The sequence below is a fragment of the Pan paniscus genome, chromosome 4 (genome assembly GCF_029289425.2).
Source record: "Pan paniscus chromosome 4, NHGRI_mPanPan1-v2.0_pri, whole genome shotgun sequence".
Classification (NCBI taxonomy): Eukaryota; Metazoa; Chordata; class Mammalia; order Primates; family Hominidae; genus Pan; species Pan paniscus.
The window spans coordinates 72,952,173-72,977,881 of NC_073253.2; the positions used below are offsets into that span (position 1 = coordinate 72,952,173).

The 25,709-nt window shown below is 44.6% G+C and overlaps 2 protein-coding genes across 4 annotated transcripts in view; one reads left to right on the plus strand and one right to left on the minus strand.

Annotated features, from left to right (window-relative positions):
• WDR70 (WD repeat domain 70) overlaps positions 1–4,198 on the minus strand; it is a 365,730-nt gene extending 361,532 nt beyond the window's left edge. Inside the window, exons 1-3 of one of the 2 annotated variants that reach the window (XM_034960155.3) lie at positions 3,994–4,198; positions 3,832–3,897; positions 1,700–1,783 (exon numbers count right to left, since the gene is read on the minus strand). In XM_034960155.3, the coding sequence (XP_034816046.1) occupies positions 1,700–1,783; positions 3,832–3,897; positions 3,994–4,018 (175 nt within the window). In that variant the 5' untranslated portion in view covers positions 4,019–4,198. The remainder of the gene's footprint in view (positions 1–1,699; positions 1,784–3,831; positions 3,898–3,993) is intronic. The other variant, XM_034960154.2, reaches the window with a different exon arrangement.
• A 5,215-nt stretch (positions 4,199–9,413) lies between these two features.
• Positions 9,414–25,709, plus strand: part of NUP155 (nucleoporin 155) — an 87,588-nt gene continuing 71,292 nt past the window's right edge. The window contains exons 1-4 of one of the 2 annotated variants that reach the window (XM_034960156.3): positions 9,414–12,557; positions 18,959–19,096; positions 19,359–19,455; positions 25,186–25,256. In XM_034960156.3, the coding sequence (XP_034816047.1) occupies positions 12,401–12,557; positions 18,959–19,096; positions 19,359–19,455; positions 25,186–25,256 (463 nt within the window). In that variant the 5' untranslated portion in view covers positions 9,414–12,400. The other variant, XM_034960158.2, reaches the window with a different exon arrangement.

Sequence of the window (25,709 nt, forward strand, 5' to 3'; positions counted from 1 at the left end):
AGGCTGAGGCAAGAGAATCACTTGAACCCAAGAGGCGGAGGTCACAGTGAGCTGAGATCACGCCATTGCACTCCAGCCTGGGCGACAGAGCAGGCCTCCGTCTCAAATAAAACAAATAATGAAAGGTTTTTTCAAAAAATAGTACATGTAGATGGCTTTCTTTTCACCACAAAAAGTTTTCTTCCAAAGACTGAAAATATTTTTTGTCAGGCACACTGCCAAATACTGGATATTGCTGCTGTACAACGTTTTATTTTTTATTTTAGTTATTTTGTTTTATATTTTATATTTTATTTTATCTTATTTTATTTTAAGATGGAGTTTTGCTCTTGTCGCCCATTTTATTTTATTTTATTTTTTTTATTTTGAGATGGAGTTTTGCTTTTGTCGCCCAGGCTGGAGTGCAATGGTGCGATCTCAGCTCGCCACAACCTCTGCCTCCCAGGTTCAAGTGATTCTCCTGCCTCACCCTCCCTACTAGCTGGGATTACAGGGGCCCAACACCACACCCAGATAGTTTTTCTATTTTCAGTCAAGACGGGGTTTCACCATGTTGGCCAGGCTGGTCACCAACTCCTGACCTTAGGTGATTCACCTGCCTCAGCCTCCCAAAGTGCTGGGATTACAGGTATGAGCCACTACACCTGGCCCATTGTTGGTCTTAAAATGATAAATTGGGCCGGGTGCAGTGGCTCACACCTGTAATCCCAGCACTTTAGGAGGCAGGCAGATCACAAGATCAAGAGATCAAGACCATCCTGGCTAACATGGTGAAACCCCATCTCTACTAAAAATACAAAAATTAGCTGGGCGTGGTGGCGTACACCTGTAGTCCCAGCTACCTGGGGGGCTGAGGCAGGAAAATTGCTTGAACCGGGGAGGTAGAAGTTGCAGTGAGCTAAGATCGCACCCCTGCACTCCAGCCCAGCAATAAAGCGAGACTCCATCTCAAAAACAAAACAAACAAACAAACAAAAAAACAAAAAGCGGGGCACGGTGGTTCACGTCTGTAATCCCAGCACTTTGGGAGGCCAAGGTAGGCAGATCACAAGGTCAGGAGTTCGAAACTAGCCTGGCCAACACAGTGAAACCCCATCTCTACTAAAAATACAAAAAATTAGCCGGGCGTGGTGGCATGTGCCTGTAGTCCCAGCTACTCGGGAGGCAGAGGCAGGAGAATCGCTTGAACCGGGGAGGTGGAGGCTGCAGTGAGCCGAGATCATGCCATTGCACTCCAGCCTGGGCAACAGGGCGAGACTCCATCTCAAAAAAAAAAAAAACAACAACGGTGATAAGTAGCATAACAACATTCTTTTCTTTCTTTGTTCTCTGAGATGGAATTTCACTCTTGTCCCCCAAGCTGGAGTGCAATGGGGGTATATCAGCTCACTGCAACCTCTGCCTCCCGACTTCAACCGAAGCCATTGCCTCAGCCTCACGACTAGCTGGGATTACAGGCCCCTGCACCATGCCCAGCTAATTATTGTATTTTTAGTTGAGATGGGGTTTCACCATGTTGGCCAGGCTGGTCTCAAACTTCTGACCTCAGGTGATCTGCCCGCCTTGGCCTCCCTAAGTGCTGGGATTACAGGCATGAGCCACGGCGCCCAGCCAACATTCTTTTCTCTTTTTCAATATACTTGCATGAGGTATACATAGTACTTAAACCAATAAAAGAACAAATATCTGAGCTTCTTACCCAGTGTTTTGCGACTTCTTTCCACAGCTGTCCTTCGAGTTTGTTCAAACATTGCTTCCAAGTCAAATGTGCGAGCTTTTTTACCTAAAACATGAACAAATGGGAGACTGTGATTGTCTTGCAGTAAGTTGGCCAAACTTTAGGTGATCAATACCGATCAATAAACACTTACTTTGTCTAGTTTATAGCATGGCTCCAATATAACCATAATATATCACAGAAGAAGGAGTTTGAGTCACAGAAAACTTCTGATGACAATCCCTTCACTAAGCACTATTAACCAGGCAACTTTCCCATCCTCCTCTAGATCCCTACCCTATGAAACAACAACACTAATGTGGGGAGGCAGAATGGAGAATGTCCCAAAAGTTACCCTTTGCAATGTAATTAAGGTTATGGACTTTTAAATAGGGAAACTATCCTATTTGGCCCTTAAAGGCAAAGATGCAGAACAGCTATGGCAGAAGAAGTCGGAGAGATCCAATGTCTGAGAAGAATTTGAGGCATTATAGTTGGCTTCAAGACGAAAGGGGCAACATGAGAAGTAATGCAGGTACTTTAAGGAGCTAAGAGGGAAACAGAAATCTCAGCCCTATAACAAGGAACTGGATGAGCATGGAAACATTCTCCTCCTCCCCCAGTAACTTTATCAAAACTCTTAAAAATTTCCCCTATTTGGCACAAACATATGGACAACTTTCTCACTCCTGAGTAAAGGAATGATGTACTAAAATGAAGGATTTATACCGGGTGGGGTGGCTCATGCCTGTAATCACTTTGAGAGGCTCAGGTGGGCGGACTGCTTGAGCTCAGGAGATTGATCAGCCTGGGCAACATGGTGAAACCTCGTCTCTACCAAAAGTATAAAAAATTAGCCAGGTGTGGTGGCACACATCTGTGGTCCCAGCTACTCAGGAGACTAAGGTGGGAGGATGGCTTAAGCCTGGGAGGAGGAGGCTGCAATGAGCCAAGATCGCACTAGTACACTCCAGCCTGGGTGACAGAGAGAGACTCCACCTCAAAAAATAAAAAAAAGAATAGAAAAGGCTGGGCACAGTGGCTCACGCCTGTAATCCCAGCACTTTCGGAGGCCGAGACGGGCGGATCACGAGGTCAGGAGATCGAGATCATCCTGGCTAACACGGTGAAACCCTGTCTCTACTAAAAATACAAAAAAAAATCAGCCGGGCGAGGTGGCGGGCGCCTGTAGTCCCAGCTACTCGGGAGGCTGAGGCCGGAGAATGGCGTGAATCCGGGAGGCAGAGATTGCAGTCAGCCGAGATCTTGCCACTGCACTCCAGCCTGGGCGACTGAGCGAGACTCCGTCTCCAAAAAAAAAAAAGAATGAATAGAAAAACTACAGAACTAGTATGTGTGAACACAACCCAAGGCCAATATGTGTAAGTCTACTGTTTAATTACCATCATAGAATTAATACACGCTGGTCAAAAGAAAACAAGAAGACCTTGAGAAAAGGTTCAGGGAAGTTAGAATCCCAATGTTTGGATAAACAGCATTTATAATTTTAAAATGGAAAATAAAGAGAAATCATTTTTCATGTATCAGTCTACTAAGTTTTGTTTTCATTTTTTAAATAATTTTCTTTTTAAATAATAATACCTACTCTGTGTTGGTAGGGATATGGTAAAAATGGCATTCTTAATTCTGTTAACTTTGGTATAACCTGAAACAAGTTTTTTGATGGGTATTACGGCAATAAGCATCAAGAAGCTTTAAAAGGCACATACCCAATTTTTCAGCTTTTTAAGTATTTATATTTCTGAATAAACTACGCTCTCTTTTAGAAATCTACCCTACCGAATTACGTATTTTTAAAAATCCTCGTACAAATGCTGTTATTTACAAAAATGTTCATTTTAGCATTATTGGTGACTTAAAATTAGAAAAATCCTTTCTCTTCCTCTCTCTCCAGGACTCTCATAACTGTCACCTGAGTTGGTTCCAACGGATACGCAGAATAGAAGACAAATGTGAGAAGAATATTGACAAACTGCAAGGTATGCACCCGAGCTACAGTAATTCCGAGTTGACAGCTCGATCTCCCCTCCAACTCTGCGGCTTTTCAAACCTCTGCAAAAGGAAGAGGGTCTCTGCCTGGGGCAGTTACTCACCGAACCCCGTGAAGCCCATGGTTACCGCAAGCTGCGGGTCTGGTCCCGATGCGTCTGAGCCTGTCACTGGAGCAAGAGGAAAAGAGAGGCGGCCTAGTTAGTGCGGCGCCCCAGCTCCCCCGACACGGCCCACCCCGCCCGGACTCGCTTCATGAAACCCACCTTCGCTGGGCCCAGAGCGCTCCATGGCTGGCCGCACACCACAGAACCAGCCACAGCGACAGCCCAAACAACTGCATGGGAACTTGCCAATAACTCGCGGCAAATGCTGGAGGAAGTACCGCCTCCAAGCTACAGCGGCGCCGCCGAAGCCAAGAGCGGCGCCTTCCGCAGAGGGACTGCGGCTTTCTGCGCGGCGCCCCCTACCGGACAGGCGGGAAAGCGCCACGCAACTCAGACCACTGGAGGGTAGTAGTATCTAGAGTTTCTGTAACATCCTTTCCCTTTTTTTTTTTTTTTAAGCCAGAGTCTCTGTCGCCCAGGCTGCAGTACAGTGGCGTAATCTCAGCTGACTGCAACCTCTGCCTCCCGGGATCAAGCGATTCTCCTGCCTCAGCCTCCCGAGTAGCTGGGATTACAGGTGCCGGCCGGCTAATTTTTGGTTTTTTGTTTTGGTTTGTTTTTTTTTGTTTTTGTTTTTGTTTTGAGACGGAGTCTCTGTCGCCCAGGCTGGAGTGCAATGGCGTGATCTCGGCTCACTGCAACCTCCGCCTCCCGGGTTCAAGCGATTCTCCTGTCTCAGCCTCCCAAGTAGCTGGGATTACAGGCGTCCACCACCACGCGCAGCTAATTTTTTGTATTTTTAGAAGACACGACGTTTTGCCATGTTGGCCAGGCTGGTTTCGAACTCCTGGCCTCAAGTGATCCGCCTGCCTCGGCCTCCCAAAGTGCTGGGATTACAGGCGACACCCTTTGCTTTTTTTTTTTTTTTTTTTTTGAGGCGGAGTCTCACTCTGTTGCCCAGGCTGGAGTGCAATGGCGTGATCTCGGCTCACTGCAACCTCTGCCACCCAGGTTCAAGCTCTTCTCTTGCCTCAGTGTCCTGAGTAGCTGGGATTACAGGCGCCTGCCACCCCACCTGGCTAATTTTTGTGTATTTAGTAGAGACAGGGTTTTGCTATGTTCGCCAGGCTGGTCTTGAACTCCTGACCTCAGGTGATCCGCCCACCTTGGCCTCCCAAAGTGCTGGGATTACAGGCCCCGCGCCACCGCGCTCTGCCTTTTTGTTGTTGTTGTTGTTGTTGACTGAGTCTCCCTCTGTTGCCTTGGCTGGAGTGCAGTGGCGTGATCTCAGCTGACTGCAACCTCTGCCTCCCAGGTTCAAGCGATTCTCTTGCCTCAGCCTCCCGAGCAGCTGGGACTACAGGTGTGCGCCACCATGCCCGGCTATTTAGTATTTGAGACTACAGGCATCCGCCACCATGCCCAGCTAATTTTTTCTATTTTTAGTAGAGGCAGGGTTTACACCGTGTTAGCCAGGATGGTCTCAATCTCCTGACCTTGTGATCTGCCCACCTCAGCCTCCCAAAGTTCTGGGATTAAAGGCGTGAGCCACTGCACCTGGCCTGTCAGTCTGAAGTTTACAAGGCTAATCGTGTGCTCAGGATTGTCCTTCTTAAACAGAATGTGGGAGTTCAACACTTTAACGTTTAGAAGGTGGAGAAGAATCTCTTTCTTTCTTTTTGAGACAGAATCTCACTCTGTCACCCAGGCTGGAATGCAGTGGCACAATCTCGGCTCAATGAACCTCCACCTCCTGGGTTCAAACGATTCTTGTGCCTCAGCCTCCTAAGTAGCTGGGATTACAGGTGACCGCCACCACACCCGACTTTTTTTTTTTTTTTTTTTGAGACAGAGTCTCGCTCCATTGCCCAGACTGGAGTGCAGTGGCGCGATCTCAGCTCACTGCAACCTCCGCCTCCTGGGTTCAAGCAATTCTGCCACAGCCTTGCGAGTAGCTGGGATTACAGGCCCTGCCACCACCCCTGGCTAATTTTTGCATTCTTAGTAGAGACAGAGTTTCACCATGTTGGCCAGGCTGGTCTCAAACTCCTGACCTCAAGTGATATGCCTGCCTCAGCCTCCCAAAGTGCTGGGATTACAGACGTGAGCCACTGTGCCTGGCCTAATTTTTGTATTTTTTGTAGAGATAGGGTTTCATCATGTTGCCCACGCTGGTCTTGAACTCCTGAGCTCAAGCGATCCACCCGCCTCAGCCTCCCTAAGTGCTAGGATTACAGGCGTGGGCCACTGCACACAGCCTATGAAAGAATATCTTATACCAAACCTTGTACCTTTGGCACTAAGCTGGATAAGAAGTGAGCGTCTGATCAGCCCAGTCCACTGCTCCCATATTATCGTTATAATCCACAATGACACATGGCTTCTTAGTTTTCTTTCCATCTGTTGTCTACTTCAATCGCAGTATCATTGTGGAATATTGACAACATTGTGACTGCCTTGTTGTCACACCATTTCAGTGCCATAAGTTCACCATGGAATTAACATCACACATAGGAATGCTATGTTTTCTAGGATTTGACATTTTCAGCAGTCGAGAATTACTATATTTTGTAAATGGAAATTCCACTACTAAAAACAGAATGCTATAAATAGAATAATGTCTTTTGTTTCCAAAGTCAATATAATAGAGTGATGCAAAAATAATAAAATAGTAGACACAAACTTTGGGGGTTAAGTCGGGACTGTAATCTGTGAGTTATCTTGGGGTAAAGGCTGCAGCTGCAAGCACCATCAGAGAGTATTCTCAGGGAAAATGGGAAATGGGTTAACAGTGGGTAAATCTGCGGTGCCTGTAGTGTATTCGTTTTTTTGTTTTTTTGGTTTTGATAGAGTCTCGCTCTTGTTGCCCAGGCTGGATTGCAATGGCGCAATCTTGGCTCACTGCAACCTCTGCCTTCCAGGTTCAAGCGATTCTCCTGCCTCAGCCTCCTGAGTAGCTGGGATTACAGGCATGCGCAACCAGACCCGGCTAATTTTTTTTGTATTTTTAGTAGAGATGGGGTTTCCCCATGTTGGTCAGGCTGGTGTCTAACTCCTGACCTCAGGCAATCCGCCGGCCTCGGCCTCCCAAAGTGCTGGGATTACAGGCGTGGCCCACCACGCCCGGCCAAATTCTTACAATTTTATGTTGTCTTAGCATTTATTTTGAATATAAGTTGGACTTTCTCATATCAGAAACACGGTTCAGTCACCCTTGACACCGTTTCTAGTTCTACACCTCCTCCCAGTTCCTCAATGTGATCAATCCAGGTATCTATTGTGTAAAACTTCCTCCTGGTGCCCACCTCCCCATAGGATAAATACATACAGCCTACTTCACCAGCCCTGCTGACACTGACGTCCTACATGGACTGTGCAGATATGCCACAGTGACTACCTCGGTCACAGCATGACTTCCAAGAACAGGGGTGTCCAATCTTTTGGCTTCCCTAGGTCACAATGGAAGAAGAAGAATTGTCTTGGGCAACACATTAAATATACTAACAACAGCTGAGAGCTTTAAAAAAATCACAAATCTCACAATGTTTTAAGAAAGTTAACGAATTTGTGTTGGGCCACATTCAAAGCCATTCTGGGCTGACAAGCTTGTCCTCAAATTTGTGCATGCTTGCTTTAAACCCACCAATTAAAGTGTGGGAATTCCTCTTGGGAAATCTATTTGGAAAACACCATGAACCCAATAAATGCATTGGCTCATGAGTCCCTCTTTCTCTTTCCCTGACTGCATTCCTTGACCTCCAGGTGTGCCAGATGCCCCCCCAGGCATGTAAGTAATAAAATCTTTGCTTATATCTGTGTTTCTACTCATCATTGAAGAAGCATGCTCTATCTTAAAATTCCTAAATTAAAACAGTCCCTTAACATAAATCAAGGCAGTAGGATTCAAAATGTTGTAGTAGTCACTGTATTTTTCAGTTACATAGGCGTTGTAAGCAAAATCAGTTTCCCTTAGGAATATCCTTAATAAAGCCATAAACAGTATTCATTTCGTTAAACCCTGACCCTTAATTATACGTCTTTTTAACCTTCAGTATGACAAAATGAGAAGTAATCATAAAGTATGTTTTTAAAAAAATTTCTTACAGATGGGGTCTCACTGTGTTACCCAGACTGGAGTGCAGTGGCTATTTACAAGTTCAGTCATGAAGCACTTTAGCCTCAAACTCCTGGACTCAAGCGATCTTCCCCTGCCTCAGCTTCCTGAGTAGATCGGACCACAGGCATATACCACCATGCCCAGCTAATGCATATCCAAGTAGAATGGTCATCGAAAAGAAAACCACTTGTAATTGAGTGGTTAGCTTTTTTCATGGAACATTATTTTTACCTGAAAGAATGACTCACAAAGTACAGTTGTTCATATTTAAGTATTTGGCAAACATTTTTTCAAAAATAAATGAAATGAGTTTATCACTTTAAGAAAAACAGGTCAGGCATGGTGGCTTACACGGGTAATCCCAGCACTTTGGAAGCCGAGGTGGGAGGATCACCTAAGGCCAGGAGTTCGAGACCAGCCTGGCCAACATGGTGAAACCCCGTCTCTACTAAAAATACAGAAAATTAGCCAGGCGTAGCTGGGCACGGTGGCTCACGTCTGTAATCCCAGCGCTTTGGGAGGCCAAGGCGGGTGGATCACCTGAGGTCAGGAGTTCAAGACCAGCCTGACCAACATAGTAAAACCCCCATCTCTACTAAAAATACAAAAAAATGAGCTGGGCATGGTGGCATGTGCCTGTAATCCCAGCTACTCGGAAGGCTGAGGCAGAATTGCTTGAACCTGAGAGGCAGAGGTTGCAGTAAACAGAGATCATGCCACTGCACTCCAACCTGGGCAACAAGAGCAAAACTCCATCTCAAAAAAAAAATAAAGAAAAGAAAATTAGCCTGTAATTCCAGCTACTCGGGATGCTGAAGCAGGAGAATTGCTTGAACCTGGGAGGCAGAGGTTGCAATGAGCTGAGATCGCACCATTGCACCCCAGCCTAGGCGACAAGAGCAAAACTCTGTTAAAAAAAAAAAAACTGACTACACTTGTTGACAATTATTAAAATACTTCTTCTTTTTCTAAATATGTAACTGAGGCCAGTTTTTCTTTCTTTCTTTCTTTCTTTTGAGACAGAGTTTCGCTCTTGTAGCCCAGGCTGGAGTGCAATGGCACGATCTCAGCTCACTGCAACCTCCGCCTCCCAGGTTCGGGCGATTCCCCTGGCTTAGCCTCCCAAGTAGCCGGGATTACAGGCTTGCGCCACCATGCCCCACTAATTTTTGTATTTTTAGTAGAAATGGGGTTTCACCATGTTGGCCAGGCTAGTCTCGAACCTCTGACCTCAGGCAATCCACCCGCCTCGGCCTCCCAAAGTGCTGGGATTACAGGTGTGAGCCAGCACGCCCGGTGAGGCCAGCTTTTCTTAATATTAATATATTATACTTCAACTAAATAAGTCACAAAATGTTGACATGTTAGACAAAGTAGCAAACATAAAAAACCAAGTTTGCTCATTCCGCTTGCCAGCAGAATTTCACAAAGCCCAACTCAGTGACTAAGTATAGACTTCTAGAAGAATGCCCTGGAAACAATAAGCAGGTTAGAGCACAGGTTCCCACGTCTCTTGCTTCAATCAATGCATTTTTTAAAAAAAGGTAAGTTCAGTGTTCCTACCCCTTGCCTCTTCCAGTACATAAGATAGTGTCCCATAGGATTCATGATTATGCCTCTGTAATCTATAACCAGATGTACTCTTACACCCAAACTTTGATGAGATTTTGCTCTAATGTAATTTATGAGCTTTTTTTTTTTTTTTTTTTTTTTTTAGAGACAGAGTCTCCCTTTATCAACCAGACTAGAATGCAGTGGCATGGTCATGGCTCACTGCAACCTGGAACTCCTGGGCTAAAGTGATGCTCCTGCCTCAGCCCACCAAGTAGCTGGGACTACAGGTCCACACCTGGCTGCCCAGGTTGGTTTTGAATGCCTGGCCTCAAGAGACCCTCATGCATAGGCCTCTCAAAGTGCTAGAATTACAGGTGTGAGTCACTATACCCAGTTTATGAGCATGTTTAATGTAATTTCTGAGCACATGCAGAGCTTCCAACCCCTGATATGTAAGCTGTGGGCTAAAAACTACTTTGGAGCAGTTTTAACAGAAACTCTCTGAAAGGTTGCAATCCTGAGTCTGAATCAAACTGACTTTAATTCTTTAAAAGAGGGTTATTTTTCTTCAATTGACAGCAGATACAGATATGAGAATCCAGCCATCCGTTACTGAGCCAGACACTAAAGAGATTTGCAAAAATATGAAATAATCGCATTCTTCTCCCTGTTTTAGAAACTATAGTGATTTCTCATTTTAAAAAAGTGTTATATTAACATGGATTAAGCTTGATATGCTTTTTTTTTTTTTTTTTTTGAAATGGAGTCTTACTCTGTTGCCCAGGGTGGAGTGCAGTGGCGCGATCTCGGCTCACTGCAACCTCTGCCTCCTAGGTTCAAGTGATTCTCCTGGCTCAGCCTCCTGAACAGTTGAGACTACAGACGCACGCCACCACGCCCAGCTAATTTTTGTATTTTAGTATAGACGGGGTTTCACCATATTGGCCAGGCTGGTCTCCAACTCCTGAACTTGTGATCCACCTGCCTTGGCCTCCCAAAGTGCTGGGTGCTGGGATTACAGGTGTGAGCCACTGTGCTCGGCCTTGTTACTCTTTTAAATACAATGTTAAACATTTTAATTTTCAGTTTGAGTTATTCACAAATATTAATAGATGTAACCAACATGAAACAAAAACTCTCTGGAATCCTGAATAATTTTTAAGGGTATCAAGGGGGTCCTAAGACCAAAAAAATTCATAATTATCTGTTCTAGGGAAGAGGTCAGCAAACTTTTCCTGTAAAGTGCCAGAGTCCGTATTTAAGGCTTTGCAGTCTTTTGTAGAAATTACTCGGTTTAGCAGTTGTAGTGGGAAAGCATAGGCAATATGCCAATGAATTAAGTTAGTTAGATTACACTTTGGGGAGCTTTACTTCTATGCAGGAATATCACAGCAACGTTGTTGAATCTTCCAATTTATGGAGTTGAAAACTTTGTGTATTTTGTCTCAAATTAAAAACAAACTCGGTGCCAAACCACCACTTTTCAATCTATGGTCTACCAAATAAAGTAAACTGACAGCTAGAGACCCAACTGCCTATCTATATACCAATAATAAAAAATCCAGTTTTTCTTGGTATATTGGCTATGTCAAATTTTAAGTGTAGATTGGTAACATCAAAGAACTTTCAATTTTCAGAAATGTAGTCAAGTCTTTGAGGGAGTAAAAATGTAATTCAAATAGCAAAAGACCAATTTAGAGTAATTCAGTTATTGATTTGTGAAATTCTGAAGAACATAACTGGAAGCTTTCTTAGGTGAGATTCTAAATAAGAACAGCTTTCTAAAAAGTGCTTTGATTTACCCACTCAGGTTGCCTTCTGTAGTAAATGAAGCCTCTTTTACCTCTCTGCTTTCTCCTATCCTTCTGCTATAGTTTATACCTATCCAAATAGAAAAATTATAGTGAAGCCCTTTGTCTCTGCTTGAAGCACCTTAAGGACAGGAAACACTGTGTTAGTTTGATAGTCCCAGCACCAGGCACAAGGCAAGTATTCAGTTTCTTAGGATTGTATGAACTCTTGGGTTCCTATCTCATACGAGTTCCTGTACTAGCGCTGGGAATGAAAAGATGAATTAGAACTGTCTGCTATCTCTGCCACGATAAAAAGCACGGCAGCGGTCCACCTGCACTCAGCTCCTTCTTAAACACGTATTTTATACTAAGGGGCAACAAAGTCAAAAGACTGCGACATGCAAATGGAAAAGCCTGATGAATTCTAATTTACACTGAAGCCCGTGAAGAATATAGTGAGATACTGGTTTATATCCGTCTCTGTGACAGCGACCTACCAATTCTTAACTACTCTCACAAGAGCAGTTACTTGGAGAACCAAACTGCGCGCTCATGCGCGCACGCATATAGCTGCAGTTAGCGGATACCGACGCGGGAAGTTCCAAGACTCAGGTCGAGCACGCGCTTAAACCAACGGAACCTGACCAACCTCCTAGGCCAGACACACGACCTAGCTCCCACCTACCGTATCCCTCCTCCCTGCTTCCTCCTCACCCTATCCAACCCCATCCCGCCCCTCTCCTTCCCAGTTCCCTCCCCTTTATCCTTCCCTACCCTTCCTTTCTCTCCCTCCCTTCCCTAAATAACCTACCCTAATTTTACCCTGCCACACCCCAAAACCCTCAACCCCCTCGAAAGCATCAGCAGCCTCCTGGCTCCACCCACAACCTCTAGCCCCCTCCTAACAGCTTCCTCTTCCCAGGCCAGAACGGCGTCTTCCAGTTCCCCACGGGATGAAGCGGAAGTGCGTCATGTCGAGGCGCCAAGGCGCTCGTTTGGCGCGCGCGCCCTAGGCGGCGGATCTAAGCTAACTTCTTGGTTCTTTTCTTGTTTCTCCTTGGCTTTTGACTTTTTCTGGACCCTGGTGTCTACGATTTCCGAGATGCCGTCTTCTTTGTTGGGCGCGGCGATGCCGGCCTCTACATCTGCCGCAGCCCTGCAGGAAGCTCTGGAAAATGCTGGACGGCTCATCGACCGTCAGTTGCAAGAGGACCGCATGTACCCGGACCTTTCCGAGCTGCTTATGGTGTCTGCCCCAAGTGAGTGATAGTGACCCTGCTTTCTCAACCTAAAGGACTCTCGCCTGACTTCCTAATTTGCTACTTATCCCCAGCGTTGGTCCCGGCGAGGATATGCTGAGATTTATGGCACTGTTGGCTGCATTTTTGGAGAACAGCAAGCAGCTTATTTTCAGGTTTTTTCCTTTCCTCACTTTCTTCATTGTAGATACTTGAGAGGGCAAGAGTGAAGAGCAAGCTCCCAGTTGAAGCAGAAAGAGGCAAAGACCTCAACCTTAATGAGCTTCTCGCCGCTCTCAAGTGCTTATGGCTAAGGCCATATGAGAAGCATCTCCAGATCCAAGTCCCAAATTTGTTCATTTGTCCCGTTAGTGTTTGAGTAGATCGTAAGAGCAAACGAAGTTAATTTGGAAATTTAGCATGTTATCTTAAAGATACGCTTTGCTTTATATTTATTTGTTTATTTATTGAGACGGAGCGGTTCCCTCTTCGCCCAGGCTGAAGTGCAATGGCGCGATCTCGGCTCATTGCAACCTCCGCCTCCTGGGTTCAAGTGATTCTTCTGCCTCAGACTCCCGAGTAGCTGAGATTACAGGCGCCTGCCACCACGCCCGGCTAATTTTTGTGTTTTTTAAGTAGAGACGGGGTTTCATCATATTGGCCTTGCTGGTCACGAACTTCTGACCTCAAGTGATCCGCCCGCCTCGGCCTCCCAAAGTGCTGGGATTACAGGCGCAAGCCACTGCACCCGGCCAAGAAACGCTTTATTATGTGTAGAGATGTGTGTTATGAAATGCTGGAGGATCTTAAAAGAACTACCAGTGGAATAAAGGAAGAGAACAGGGAAATCACAGTGCTTATGTACAGGGAGAGTAAGGCAGAATATGTGTTGACAATATAGGTGACTGGAAAGTAATTTGTTTAACAGTTTTAAGTTATAACCAGCTCCCCACGGCTTATGGAATTACATCAGTTGCTAGAAAAAGTGACCCCTTTGTGAGATGGAATTTGGAGAAAACCAGAGAAGTGTAAGAAAGAAAAGATTGTTGGTGAGCAAGAACCAAAGTAATCTAAATAGGATAATTTGTGCAGTGTAAACCGAGAACACTTCTGATTATTTATAAAAATCATTGATAGCTTTGTAATCAAAGAAATGATAGAAACAAAGATAGTATTTGCTCCCTACAGCTACTTACCAATGAGCGTGTCTTATAATACCTGATTGGCCTATTAGCAATTATCATCTTGAACAACATTACTCATTTTGGCCTCCTTAGGTGTGAAAACAAGATATAAAAACAGTACATGCATTCTGGTCCTTCTCTTACATATCTCATGCCTTTACACACACCTTCCTCTTTCACCCAGTCTCTTCCCCTTCTTTTCCATCCAATTCTTCACCCGTTGCTCTGATTACAGAGAATTTAGCATATTTTCCGTAAGAAGCCCCATCTTCAGGATTTCCTCAGAATTTTATCTTACTTTTATTGTTTCTGCAATGTTCTTTTTTTGCCTGACAAACTTTTTCCAGACTCCCTGTGAAAGTCCTTAGTTTCTCTTTGTTGTCTTTCTTTTTCTTGTTCTTTTTTTTTGAGTCAAGGTCTAGTTCTGTTACCAGGCTGGAGTGCAGTGGCATGATCACAGCTCATTGCAGCCTCTAACTCATGAGCTCAAGTGGTCCTCCCGCCTTGCCCTCCCCAGTAGCTGGGAGTACAGGCGCCTGCCACCACACCCAACTAATTTTTAATTTTTATGTAGAGACGTAGTCTCACTCTGTTACAAGGCTGGTCTCAAATTACTGGCATCAAGCAGTCCTCCTACCTCAGCCTTCCAAAGTGCTGAGATTACAGATGTAAGTCACACTCCTAGCCTGAAGTCTTTCTTAGCATTCCCATCCTCACTAAAGTTATCGATTCCTCCCTCTGTGTTCCCACTGCCATTTAACATGGTGATCTGCCACCTTCGGCCTATTAAAGTTATGTTTTAGGATTAAATGGGATGTCTGGATTTGCTTTATTTATTTATTTTTTGAGACAGAGTCTTACTGTCACCCAGCCTGGAGTGCAGTTGGCATAATCTTGGCTCGCTACGGCCTCCACCTCCCAGGTTCAAGCGATGCTCCTGCCTCAGCCTCCTGAGTAGCTGGGATCATAGGTGTTCGCCACTGGCTCATTTTTCTATTTTTAGTAGAGACAGGGTTTCACCGTGTTGGCCAGGTTGGTCTTGATCTCCTGACCTCATGTGATCCGCCCGCCTCGGCCTCCCAAAGTGTTGGGATTACAGGTGTCACCCACTGTGCCCAGCCTGGATTTGCTTTAATATGAATTCAGCCCAGTAGTCTCAGCACTTTGGGAGGCCAAAGTGGGCAGATTACTTGAGCCCAGAAGTTTGAGACCAGTCTTGGCAATATGGCAAAACCCAGCCTCTTAAAGAAAAGAAATACAATAATACAAAAATTAGCTTGGCATGGTGACACACACTTGGACCCCCAGCTACTTGGGAGGCTGAGGTGGGAGGATAACTTGAGACGGGGAGGTTGAGACTGCAGGGAGCTGTGATTGTGCCGCTGCACTCCAGCCTGGGCAACAGAGTGAGACCCTGTCTCAAAAAAAAAAAAAGCCTGGCACTGTGCCTCATGCCTGTAATCCTAGCAATTTGGGACCTGGAAGTGGGGTGGATCACTTGAGCTTGAGTTTGAGACCAGCCTGAGTGAGCAACATGGCAAAACCCTGTCTCTACAAAAAGTGGCTGGGTGCGGTGGCTCACGCCCATAATCCCAGCATTTTGGGAGGCTGAGGTGGCAGATCACGAGGTTAGGAGTTCAAGACCAGCCTGACCAAAGTGGTAAAACCCCGTCTCTACTAAAAATACAAAAATTAGCTGGGTGTGGTGGCGCGTGGCTGTAATCCCAGTTATTCAGGAGGCTGAGGCAGGACAATCGCTTGAACCAGGGAGGCGGAAGTTGCAGTGAGCCGAGATCGCGCCACTGTACTCCAGCCAGGGCAATAGAGGGAGACTTTCTCAAAAGAAATGGGAGGCCCAGGCGGGCGGATCACGAGGTCAGGAGATGAGACCATCCTGGCTAACATGGTGAAACCCCCATCTCTACTAAAAATACAAAATAATTAGCCGGGCGTGGTGGCGGGCGCCTATAGTCCCAGCTACTCCGGAGGCTGAGACAGGAGAATGGTGTGAACCCGGGAGGCGGAGCTTGCAGTGAGCCGAGATCGCGCCACTGCATTCCAGCCTGGGCGACAGAGTGAGACTCCGTCTCAAAAAAAAAAAAAAAAGGAAAAAGAAAAATGCTGTTTGGCTGGGCTCGGTGGTTTACTCCTGTAATCTCAGCAATTTGGGAGGCAAAGGTGAGTGGATCACTTGAGGTCAGGAGTTTGAGACTAGCCTGGCCATCATGGCGAAATCCTGTCTCTACTAAAAATACAAAAATTAGCCGGGTGTGGTGGCACACTCCTGTAGTCCTGGCATCTCGGGAGGCTGAGGCAGGAGAATCTCTTGAACCTGGGAGGCAGAGGTTGCAGTGAGCCGCCATTGCACTACAGCCTGGGCGGCAGAGCGAGAGCCCATCCCAAAAAAAAACCCCAAAAACAAAAAAAAAAATTAGCTAGGCATGGTGTCATGACACTGTAGGCCTAGCTACTCACGAGGCTGTGGTGGAAGATGAGCCCAAGAGGCTGAGGTTGCCCTGAGCTGTGATTGCACCACTGCATTCCAGCCAAGGCGACAGAGTGAAACCCCGTCTCAGGAAAAAAAAAAAAAAAAAAGAGAAAAAGAGTTCGTCCGGGTGCAGTGGCTCACATCTGTAATCCCAACACTTTGGGAGGCCAAGGCAGGCGGATTACAAGGTCAAGAGATTGAGACCGGCCGGGCACGGTGGCTCACGCCTGTAATCCCAGCACTTTGGGAGGCCGAAGCGGGCAGATCACGAGGTCGGGAGATCGAGACCATCCTGGCTAACACGGTGACACCCCGTCTCTACTAAAAATAAAAAAATTAGCCTGGCGTGGCAACAGGCGCCTGTAGTCCCAGCTACTTGGGAGGCTGAGACAGAAGAATGGCCTGAACCCAGGTGGTGGAGCTTGCAGTGAGCTGAGATCAGGCCACTGCACTCCAGCCTGTGAGACTCCGTCTCAAAAAAAAAAAAAAAAAAAAAAAAATTGAGACTATCCTGGCCAACATGGTGAAACCTTGTCTCTATTAAAACTACAAAAATTAGCTGGGCGTGGTGGCTCATGCCTGTAATCCCAGCTACCCGGGAGTCTGAGGCAGGAGAATCCCTTGAACCAGGGAGTTGGAGGTTGCAGTGAGCCGAGATCGCGCCAATGCACTCTAGCTTGGCGTCAGAGCGAGACTCCGTCTCAAAAAATAAAAATAAAAAGATAATTAATTGGGGAAGGAGTGAACAATGATAAAAATGAAACGTGATTGGGGATATTACTGGTTATTAAGTTGGATAATCAGTACATGGGTATTTATTGTATTTTTCTTATATATATTTTAAAAATTTCCATAATACACTTCAAGATTGTTTTATATGTCAGTTTTCCTTAACATCTTTGTACTCTATAGAACCTGAGAAAGTGCCTGAGATAAGTAGGTCATCAGTCAGGTCTAAATAACACCTTGTCCGGGAGCAAGGTAGGCTGAGTAGACCAGCCCACTCCTGTCCTTAGTGATGGAGTCTTAGAGCAAGAGAAAGGTTGCCCATGAGAACACTTTATAGAGCAGTCTTTGTTTTTATCCCCCCAATAAGATACTGCTTGTGGGGTATTATTTGTATTTGTCTTAGTGGTCTTGGGGATAAATCTAAAGGGAAAAGTCATGGGTTGTTTTAATCTATAAATGTTTAGCTGGTAAAGGCAGTATTTTCCCCCAGTCATTATTTTGTTTGCTTATAGTCATTTTACCTTTGAGCCCCAAAGCAGTTTTATATTTTCCCATTTCAGATTAGCAAAATGATAGAAAAACACTAAATTATTATTTTTAAATTTTTTTATTTTTGATTTTGTGGGTACATAAGTAGGCGTCTGTGTGTGTGTGTGTGTGTGTGTGTATATATATATATATTTTTTTTTTTTTTTCCCCGAGACGGAGTCTTGCTCTGTCACCCTGGCTGGAGTGCAGTGGCACGATCTTGGCTCACTGCTGCCTCCGCCTCCCAGGTTCCAGCAGTTCTCCTGCCTCAGCCTCCCGAGTAGCTGGGATTATAGGTGCTTGCTACTGTGCCTGGCTAATTTTTTTGTATTTTTAGTGGAGACAGGGTTTCACCATTTTGGCCAGGCTGGTCTTGAACTCCTGACCTTGTGATCGGCTTGCCTCTGCCTCCCAAAGTGCTGGGATTACAGGCGTGAGCTACCGCGCCCAACGGTGTATATATTTATGTGGTGCATGAGATGTTTTGATACAGGCATGCAATGTGAAATGATCACATCATGGAAAATGGGGTATCTATCCTCTCAAGCATTTATCCTTTGTGTTACAAACAATACAATTACATGCTTTCATTTTGTTTATTTATTTATTTATTTATTTTTGAGACAGAGTCTTACCCTGTCGCTCAGGCTGGAATGCAATGGCACGATCTCAGCTCACTGCAACTTCCGCCTCCCGGGTTCAAGCAGTTCTGCCTCAGCCTCCGCAGTAGCTGGGATTATAGGCGCACGCCACCAGGCAGGCTAATTTTTTGTGTCTTTAGTAGAGATGGAGTTTCACCATGTTGGCCAGGCTAGTCTCAAACTCCTGACCTCATGATCCTCCTACCTCGGCCTCCCAAAGCGCTAGGATTACAGGCTTGAGCCACCGCGCCCAGCCACTTTTATTTTAAAATAACACTAAATTATCAAATTTAAACATTTCCAGCTGGGCACGGTGGCTCACACCTGTAATCCTAGCCTTTTGGGAGGCCTAGGCGGGCGGATCATGAGGTCAGGAGATCAAGACCAGCCTGGCTAACACGGTGAAACCCCGTTTCTACTAAAAATACAAAAAATTAGCCGGGTGTGGTGGCGGACGCCTGTAGTCCCAGCTACTTGGGAGGCTGAGGCAGGAGAATGGCGTGAACCCGGGAGGTGGAGCTTGCAGTGAGCCGAGATTGCGCCACTGCACTCCAGCCTGGGCGACAGTGCGAGACTCTATCTCAAAAAAAAAAAAAAAAAAAAAAATTAAACATTTCCTTTGTTATAGAGCAAGTTTTTTGAGATACGACTTTCCCTTTAGGCCTGAAACCAGTAACTGTTCCTACCTTCACTATGGAATATTTCAGGACTACTTTGTGTTGGGTCAAAACTAGAATATTCTCTCTGTACCTTTGGAACCAACACACACAATTTTTTTGTGGCACTCAATCCTTTTGTTTGCCTGGTTGATGAGCAGTACATTATTATAAATACTTCATTTTCTTTTTGTAGATAATCCCACCGTTTCTGGCATGTCAGATATGGATTATCCTTTACAAGGACCTGGTTTGCTGTCCGTACCCAACCTTCCAGAGATCAGTTCCATCCGAAGAGTTCCTCTCCCACCTGAACTTGTTGAGCAGTTTGGACGTATCCTATTACTTTGTATTTATTTTAAAAATGTTAAAATTGGTATTTTTCATTCTTATAATTCTTATTCTATGTTTAATTAATGTGTTATATATTCATTTAAGGGTTTTATTTAAAATTCGTTTAAGTATATGGGTTCTATGTTGTATTAAAGAGTGGACACATTGTGATTTTTTACGTAAATATTAAGTCAAAAGCTATTGAAACAAGTTAAAGAAGAATAAGATTCACCTCTGTCTGCCTTACATCCACACTACCTCAGATATGCAGTGTAATTGCATGATGGGTGTGTTCCCTCCTATCAGCAGAGCTTGGCTCACAATTGACAGTGATATATTCATGTGGAACTATGAGGATGGGTATGTATTTAAGGCTGGTTTGCTTTAAGGGTGATTGGAATTTATATAAACTTTACTGTAGCTAGTGTTCTCATTAGAAGCTGCTTGGTTTATCTTTCATTCATCTAGCCTTTGGGTCAGTGCTTCTCAGTATCAGTCATCTGGAGATGTTCAAATGTGCATTCTGTCTTAGTAGTCCTGAGTGAGGCTCAAGAGTCTGCATTTCTAACAAGCTGCCAACTGCTGCTGGTTTAGGTGCCATTCTTGAGTGGCAGGAGCCCGGGTCCCAAGCTGTTAGCCCGTAGTAAAAATAGATGTTGGCAATTCATTGAGAGATGATTGGACATTTTTAAAGACTTCTGTTTTCCTTGCATTTCTATGGAGTAGGCATCTGATATTTATTTATTTTGTTGTCATTTTGTGAATTTGACCCGTGTGTAAATTATATGTATAGAAATGATTCTGAGTGAAAGCCTAAGGTACTTTTGCTTAAATACAGCGTGTTGGTCTGGTGATCTCCCTGTTGACTTTTTAGAGATAGATTTTGTTTTACTGCCAGTTGTCCATTATATTATCCTTAGATGAGGTGTGGGATAAACATAGGAAAGCCCATATAATTAAGATGTTACTCTTGTTCCTGAGTAATTAATGATCTTTTTAGGAACACACGTGCATTAAAAAAACACTGTATCGGCCGAGCACGCTGACTCAAACGCCTATAATCCCAGCACTTTGGGAGGCTGAGGTGGGTGGATCACCTGAGGTCAGGAGTCCGAGACCAGCCTGGCCAACATGGAGAAACCCTATCTCTACTAAAAATACAAAAATTAGCCAAGTGTGGTGGCACATGCCTGTAGTCCCAGCCACTCGGGAGCTGAGGCAGGAGAATTGCTTGAACCTGGGAGATGGAGGTTGCAGTGAGCTGAGATAGTGCCACTGCACTCCAGCCTGAGTGACAGAGCGAGACTCCATCTCAGAAACAACAACAACAAAACACTGTATTATTGAAACAAAATTGAAACTAAATGACAGCTTAACACCTATAGCTTAAATGAAACCATTTTTTTCTACTAGAAGTTTCATAGCAATTTTTCATGTTGAAATGTAATAGTTGTAATAGCAGTGATGTATGATTGTGATTATTTTTCATGTACCCTGAATGTTCCCCACTTTGTTATGTTACCATAACATATTCATTTTTATACTAAATAATGAAACCTTTTTTGTTTAGGTATGTATCTTTTCAAGAGAAGTCATTGCAAAAATATTACAGAACAGATAAATGTGAGAATAATTGTTTTCTTTAAAATATGTTTTCGGCTGGGCATGGTGGCTCATGCCTGTAATCCCAGCACTTTAGGAGGCCAAGGCAGGCAGATCACCTGCAGTCGGGAGTTCGAGACCAGCCTGACCAACATGGAGAAAGCCCATCTCTACTAAAAATACAAAATTAGCCTGGCATGGTGGCACATGCCTGTAATCGCAGCTACTCGGGAGGCTGAGGCAGGAGAATCACTTGAACCTGGGAGGCAGAGGTTGTGGTGAGCCGAGATCGCGCCATTGCACTCCAGCCTGGGCAACAAGAGGGAAAACTCCATCTCAAAAAAAAAAAACACTTCAATGAATTTTTTTACATTTCCATTAACATCCAACATATTTATTTAACACATACATATTGATCTTATGTATCTGACACTGTTGTTGTGGTAGGAACAGTACTGAATGAGATGAATGTAGTTCTGCCCTCATGGAACAAACAGTCCTACCTTACTGTGTGTCTTAGTCCGAGCTGCTAAAACAGAATACCATAGCCTGTGATCAACATAAATTTCTTCCTCATGGTTCTGGAAGCTGGAAGTCCAAGATCAAGGTCTGGTGAAAGCCCACTTCCATGTTCATAGATGGCTATCTTTTCACTGTCCTCACATGGCAGAGGGGTAGGGGAGTTCTTTGGGTCCTCTTTTATAAGGGCACTAATCCCATTCATGAGATATACCCTCATGACCTAATAACCTTTCAAAGACCCCACCTACAAATACTATCACATTAAGAGTTAGGATTTAACATGAATTTTAGGAGGACACAGATATTTGATCCATAGCAGTGTGTGTTCATTTAAAGAAAAATTATTTGAAGAATATACTTATTTTAAAAAATCAAGGCACAAGGTCCACAAATTCAATTTTGTAAAATTTATACTTAGTTTAAATATTCAATTGGCTTTCTATTATAAATCCTAATTCCATCTGGATGATAAAAATGTAATCTTGGTCATTTCATTGTTCTCTAACCCCCAACTATCTCAGCATTGGATCGTAGTTCCAAGAGGCTGTGCCAATTATCAAAGGGCCCTGTGGAATGGCATGATGTAAGAGGATGGGGCATCCTAGTCCGCATAAGTTGCCATTTAGCTATTTTGTTCCTGTGTGGATGGCCTTTTCAGGATGACTGGAAGCTTTCTTGAAAGTCTAGATCATATTTTTTCGTGGTATTTTTTCTGCTTCATGTTCTCTGAGCTTCTTAGATCTTTAGTTTGATGTCTTCTATTATTTTTAGAATTTTTTTCAGCTATTATCTTTATTTTTCTCTCTCTCTCCTTTTCTGTTCAGCCATTGTCTTTTTTTTTTTTTTTTTTTTTTTTGAGACAGAGTCTCGCTCTGTCGCCCAGGCTGGAGTGCAGTGGACTATCTTGGTTCACTGCAACCTCCGCCTCCTGGGTTCAAGCACTTCTTGCCTCAGCCTCTGGAGTAGCTGGGACTACAGGTATGGGCCACCACACCTGGCTAATTTTTGTATTGTTATTAGAGATGGGGTTTCACTATATTGACTAGGCTGGTCTTGAACTCCTGGCCTCCAGTGATTTGCCCTCCTGGGCCTCCCAAAGCGCTGGGATTACAAGCATGAGCCACCGCACCCAGCCCAGCCATTATCTTGAGATATTCTGATACATTCTCTTTCTTCAGAAATTTCAGCTATACTTTTGTTATACACCTCATTTTGGATGCTCCATTCTGTTTTTTGTTTTTCCACTTTCTGTCTCTATCTCCCTGTTTTTTGGGAGACGGAGTCTCAAAGTGCTGGGATTACAGGTGTAAGCCACTGCGCCTGGGCCCCCCCCCCTTTTTTTTTTTATCTCATTCCATTGCTGAGGCTGGAGTGCAGTGGCATGATCTTGGCTCACTGCAGCCTCAACCTCCTGGGTTCAAGTGATTCTCCTGCCTCAGCCTCCCGAGTAGCTGGGATTATAGGCATGCACCACCACACCCGGCTACTTTTTGTATTTTTAGTGGAGACGGAGTTTCACTGGGTTGGGCAAGCTGGTCTCGAATTCCTGACCTCAGGTGACCTGCCCACCTCAGCCTCCCAAAGTGCTGGGATTACAAGCGTAAGCCACCGCACTTGGCCTTCATTGGCTTTTTTTTTTGAGACTGAGTCTCATTCTGTTGCCCAGGCTGGAGTGCAGTGGCAAGATCTTGGCTGACTGCAACCTTCTCCTCCCTGGTTCAAGTAATTCCCCTGCCTCAGCCTCCTGAGTAGCTGGGAATACAAGCGTGTGCCACCATGGCCAGCTAATTTTTTTTTGTATTTTAGTAGAGACGGGGTTTCACCATGTTGGCCAGGACGGTCTCGATCTCCTGACCTCATGATCCGCCCGCCTCAGCCTCCCAAAATGCTGGGGATTACAGGCGTGAGCCACCACACCCAGCCTCGCTGACTTCTTATAATTTTTATCTTTTTGTCGAAATTCTTTACCTATTTTTTTTTTTTGTCTGTTTTATTTCTCCCTTTTTTTTGAGACAGAGTCTCGCTCTGTTGCCCAGGCTTGAGTGCAGTGGTATCGTCTTGCCTCACTGCAACCTCCACCTCCCAGGTTCAAGTGATTCTCATGCCTCAGCCTCCGGAGTAGCTGGGATTACAGGCCTGGGCCACCATGCCTGGCTAATTTTTTCTATTTTTAGTAGAAACAGGTATCATTGTGTTGGCCAGGCTGGTCTTGAACTCATGGCCTCAAGTGATCCACACGTCTCAACCTCCCAACTTTACCTATTTGTACATATAGTTAATTAGGTAATTTTTCCTATATAAAGCCTATATGTATAGTTCATAGTTACTTTACATTTCTTGTCTGATAGTTTGGATTCATAGCTGAGTCTGGTTCTATTGATTACTTTGTTTCTTGACACTGGGGTTTTTTTTCTTGTTATTTTGTGTCTCATGATTTCTTAATTGAAAGCCAGAAATCATGTTAAGACAGTAGATACTGTAAGTAAGTAGCAAGTGGTATTTATTCTTAGAAATGGGCATGTCTTTTCCTTGGCTAAGGTATAGCATATCTTTATTATATGGGGAATTGCCTTTTTCCAGGTCAGGACTTGAGCTGGATTTGGGTTCTGTTGTTGTACTTAGGGTGCAAGTTGGTTTACTGGAGATTTTTTCTCAGTGTTCCTCTTACATCCTCAGTCTTAGGCTCTTCCTGTGATTCCATCCTTGTAAGATGGCCCTCTTCTTACCCTTACCCCTGCCCCAGCAGTAGATTGCTATTACTTGATGTGCAGCCCTGTTGTGGAGATGTTTGGAATGGGGAGCAGCATTTTCTATTTTTGTGTTTCCCTATTTTTCTAGTTCATCCTTAGCCATAAGCAGGTCTGGATCCCTGGGTCTTGGAACTGAAACAGTTTTGTTTGCTTATTTTTTCATTATATATATAATGAAAAAATTTATATATATTCAATATATATAAAATGAAAAAGTTATATATAAATTTTTCATAAAGACCAAGTCTCACTATGTTTCCCAGGGTCTTGAACTCTCCTGGGCTCCTGCCTCACCCTCCCAAAGTGCTGAGATTACAGGCATGAGCCACCTCTCCCAGTCTTTTTTTTTTTTTGAGACGGAGTCTCGTTCTCTAGCCAGGCTGGAGTGCAGTGGTGTGATCTCGGCTCACTGCAACTCTGCCTCCCGGGTTCAAGTGATTCTCCTGCCTCACCCTCCCGAGTAGCTGGGACCACAGGCGTGCGCCACCATGCCGGGCTAATTTTTTGTATTTTAGTAGAGACAGGGTTTCACCACGTTGGCCAGGATGGTCTCAATCTCCTGACCTTGTGATTCGCCCACCCCGGCCTCCCAAAGTGCTGGGATTACAGGTGTGAGCCACTGTGCCCAGCCAGTCTTTTCATTATATTCTGTGTTTAAATTTATTTAACTAATAAAGAGCATTCAGGAGTTCAACACCAGCCTGGGCAATATGGCCAAACCTTGTCTCTACAAAAAATACAAAAATTAGCCAGGTGTGAAGTGGAGATTGCAGTGAGCCAAGATTGTGCCACTGCACTTCAGCCTGGGTGACAGAGCTGGACCTTGTCTCAAAAATAATAGTAATAATAATAATAAAGATCATTGTAAGATAATACTTGGTTTTCTGTTTTTCTTTTCTTTTCTTTTTTGAGACAGGCTCTCACTTTGTCACCCAGACTGGAGTGCAGTGGCATGATCACTACTCACTGCAGCCTGAACCTCCTAGGCCTTTGCGATCCTGCCAACTCAGTGGCCTCACACCCCCATGCCTGGCTAATTTTTTGTTTCTTTTTTGTAGAGACAGTCTCACTATGTTGCCCAGGCTGGTCTCGAACTTCTGGGCTCAGGCAATCCTCCTGCCTCAGACTCCCAAAGTACTGGGATTAAAGACATGAGCCACCACATCTGGCCTATTTGCTTTATATGTGTAACATGTTTTTCTTCATTTATTCACAGAGGAGACCTTGCCTATTTTGATGGACTTAGTGAGACTATTCTTGCTGTGGGGCTTGTGAAGCCAAAAGCAGGTAAGAAATAAAACTATAAGGAAGAGATTATGTTTGTATATGTAAACTCCAAATGGTATAGACCTGAACAACAACACACATTTTTTTCGAGATGGAGTCTCGTTCCATCGAGTAGGCTGGAGTGCAGTGGCGCAATCTTGGCTCACTGCAATCTCCGCCTCCTGGGTTCAAGCAGTTCTCCTGCCTCAGCCTCCCGAATAGCTGGGATTACGGGCGTGTGCCACCACACCCAGCTAATTTTTGTATTTTTAGTAGAGACGGGGTTCCGCCATGTTGGCCAGGCTGGTCTCAACTCCTGACCTCAGGTGATCCGCCTGCCTCAGCTTCCCAAAGTGCTGGGATTACAGATGTAAGCCACCGCGCCTGGCTGACAACACCCTTTTTTAAACAATTGTATTTTCCATTGAAGTTTTATTTTGAATTCTAATTAGAAATATGTAAAGTGATTATTAA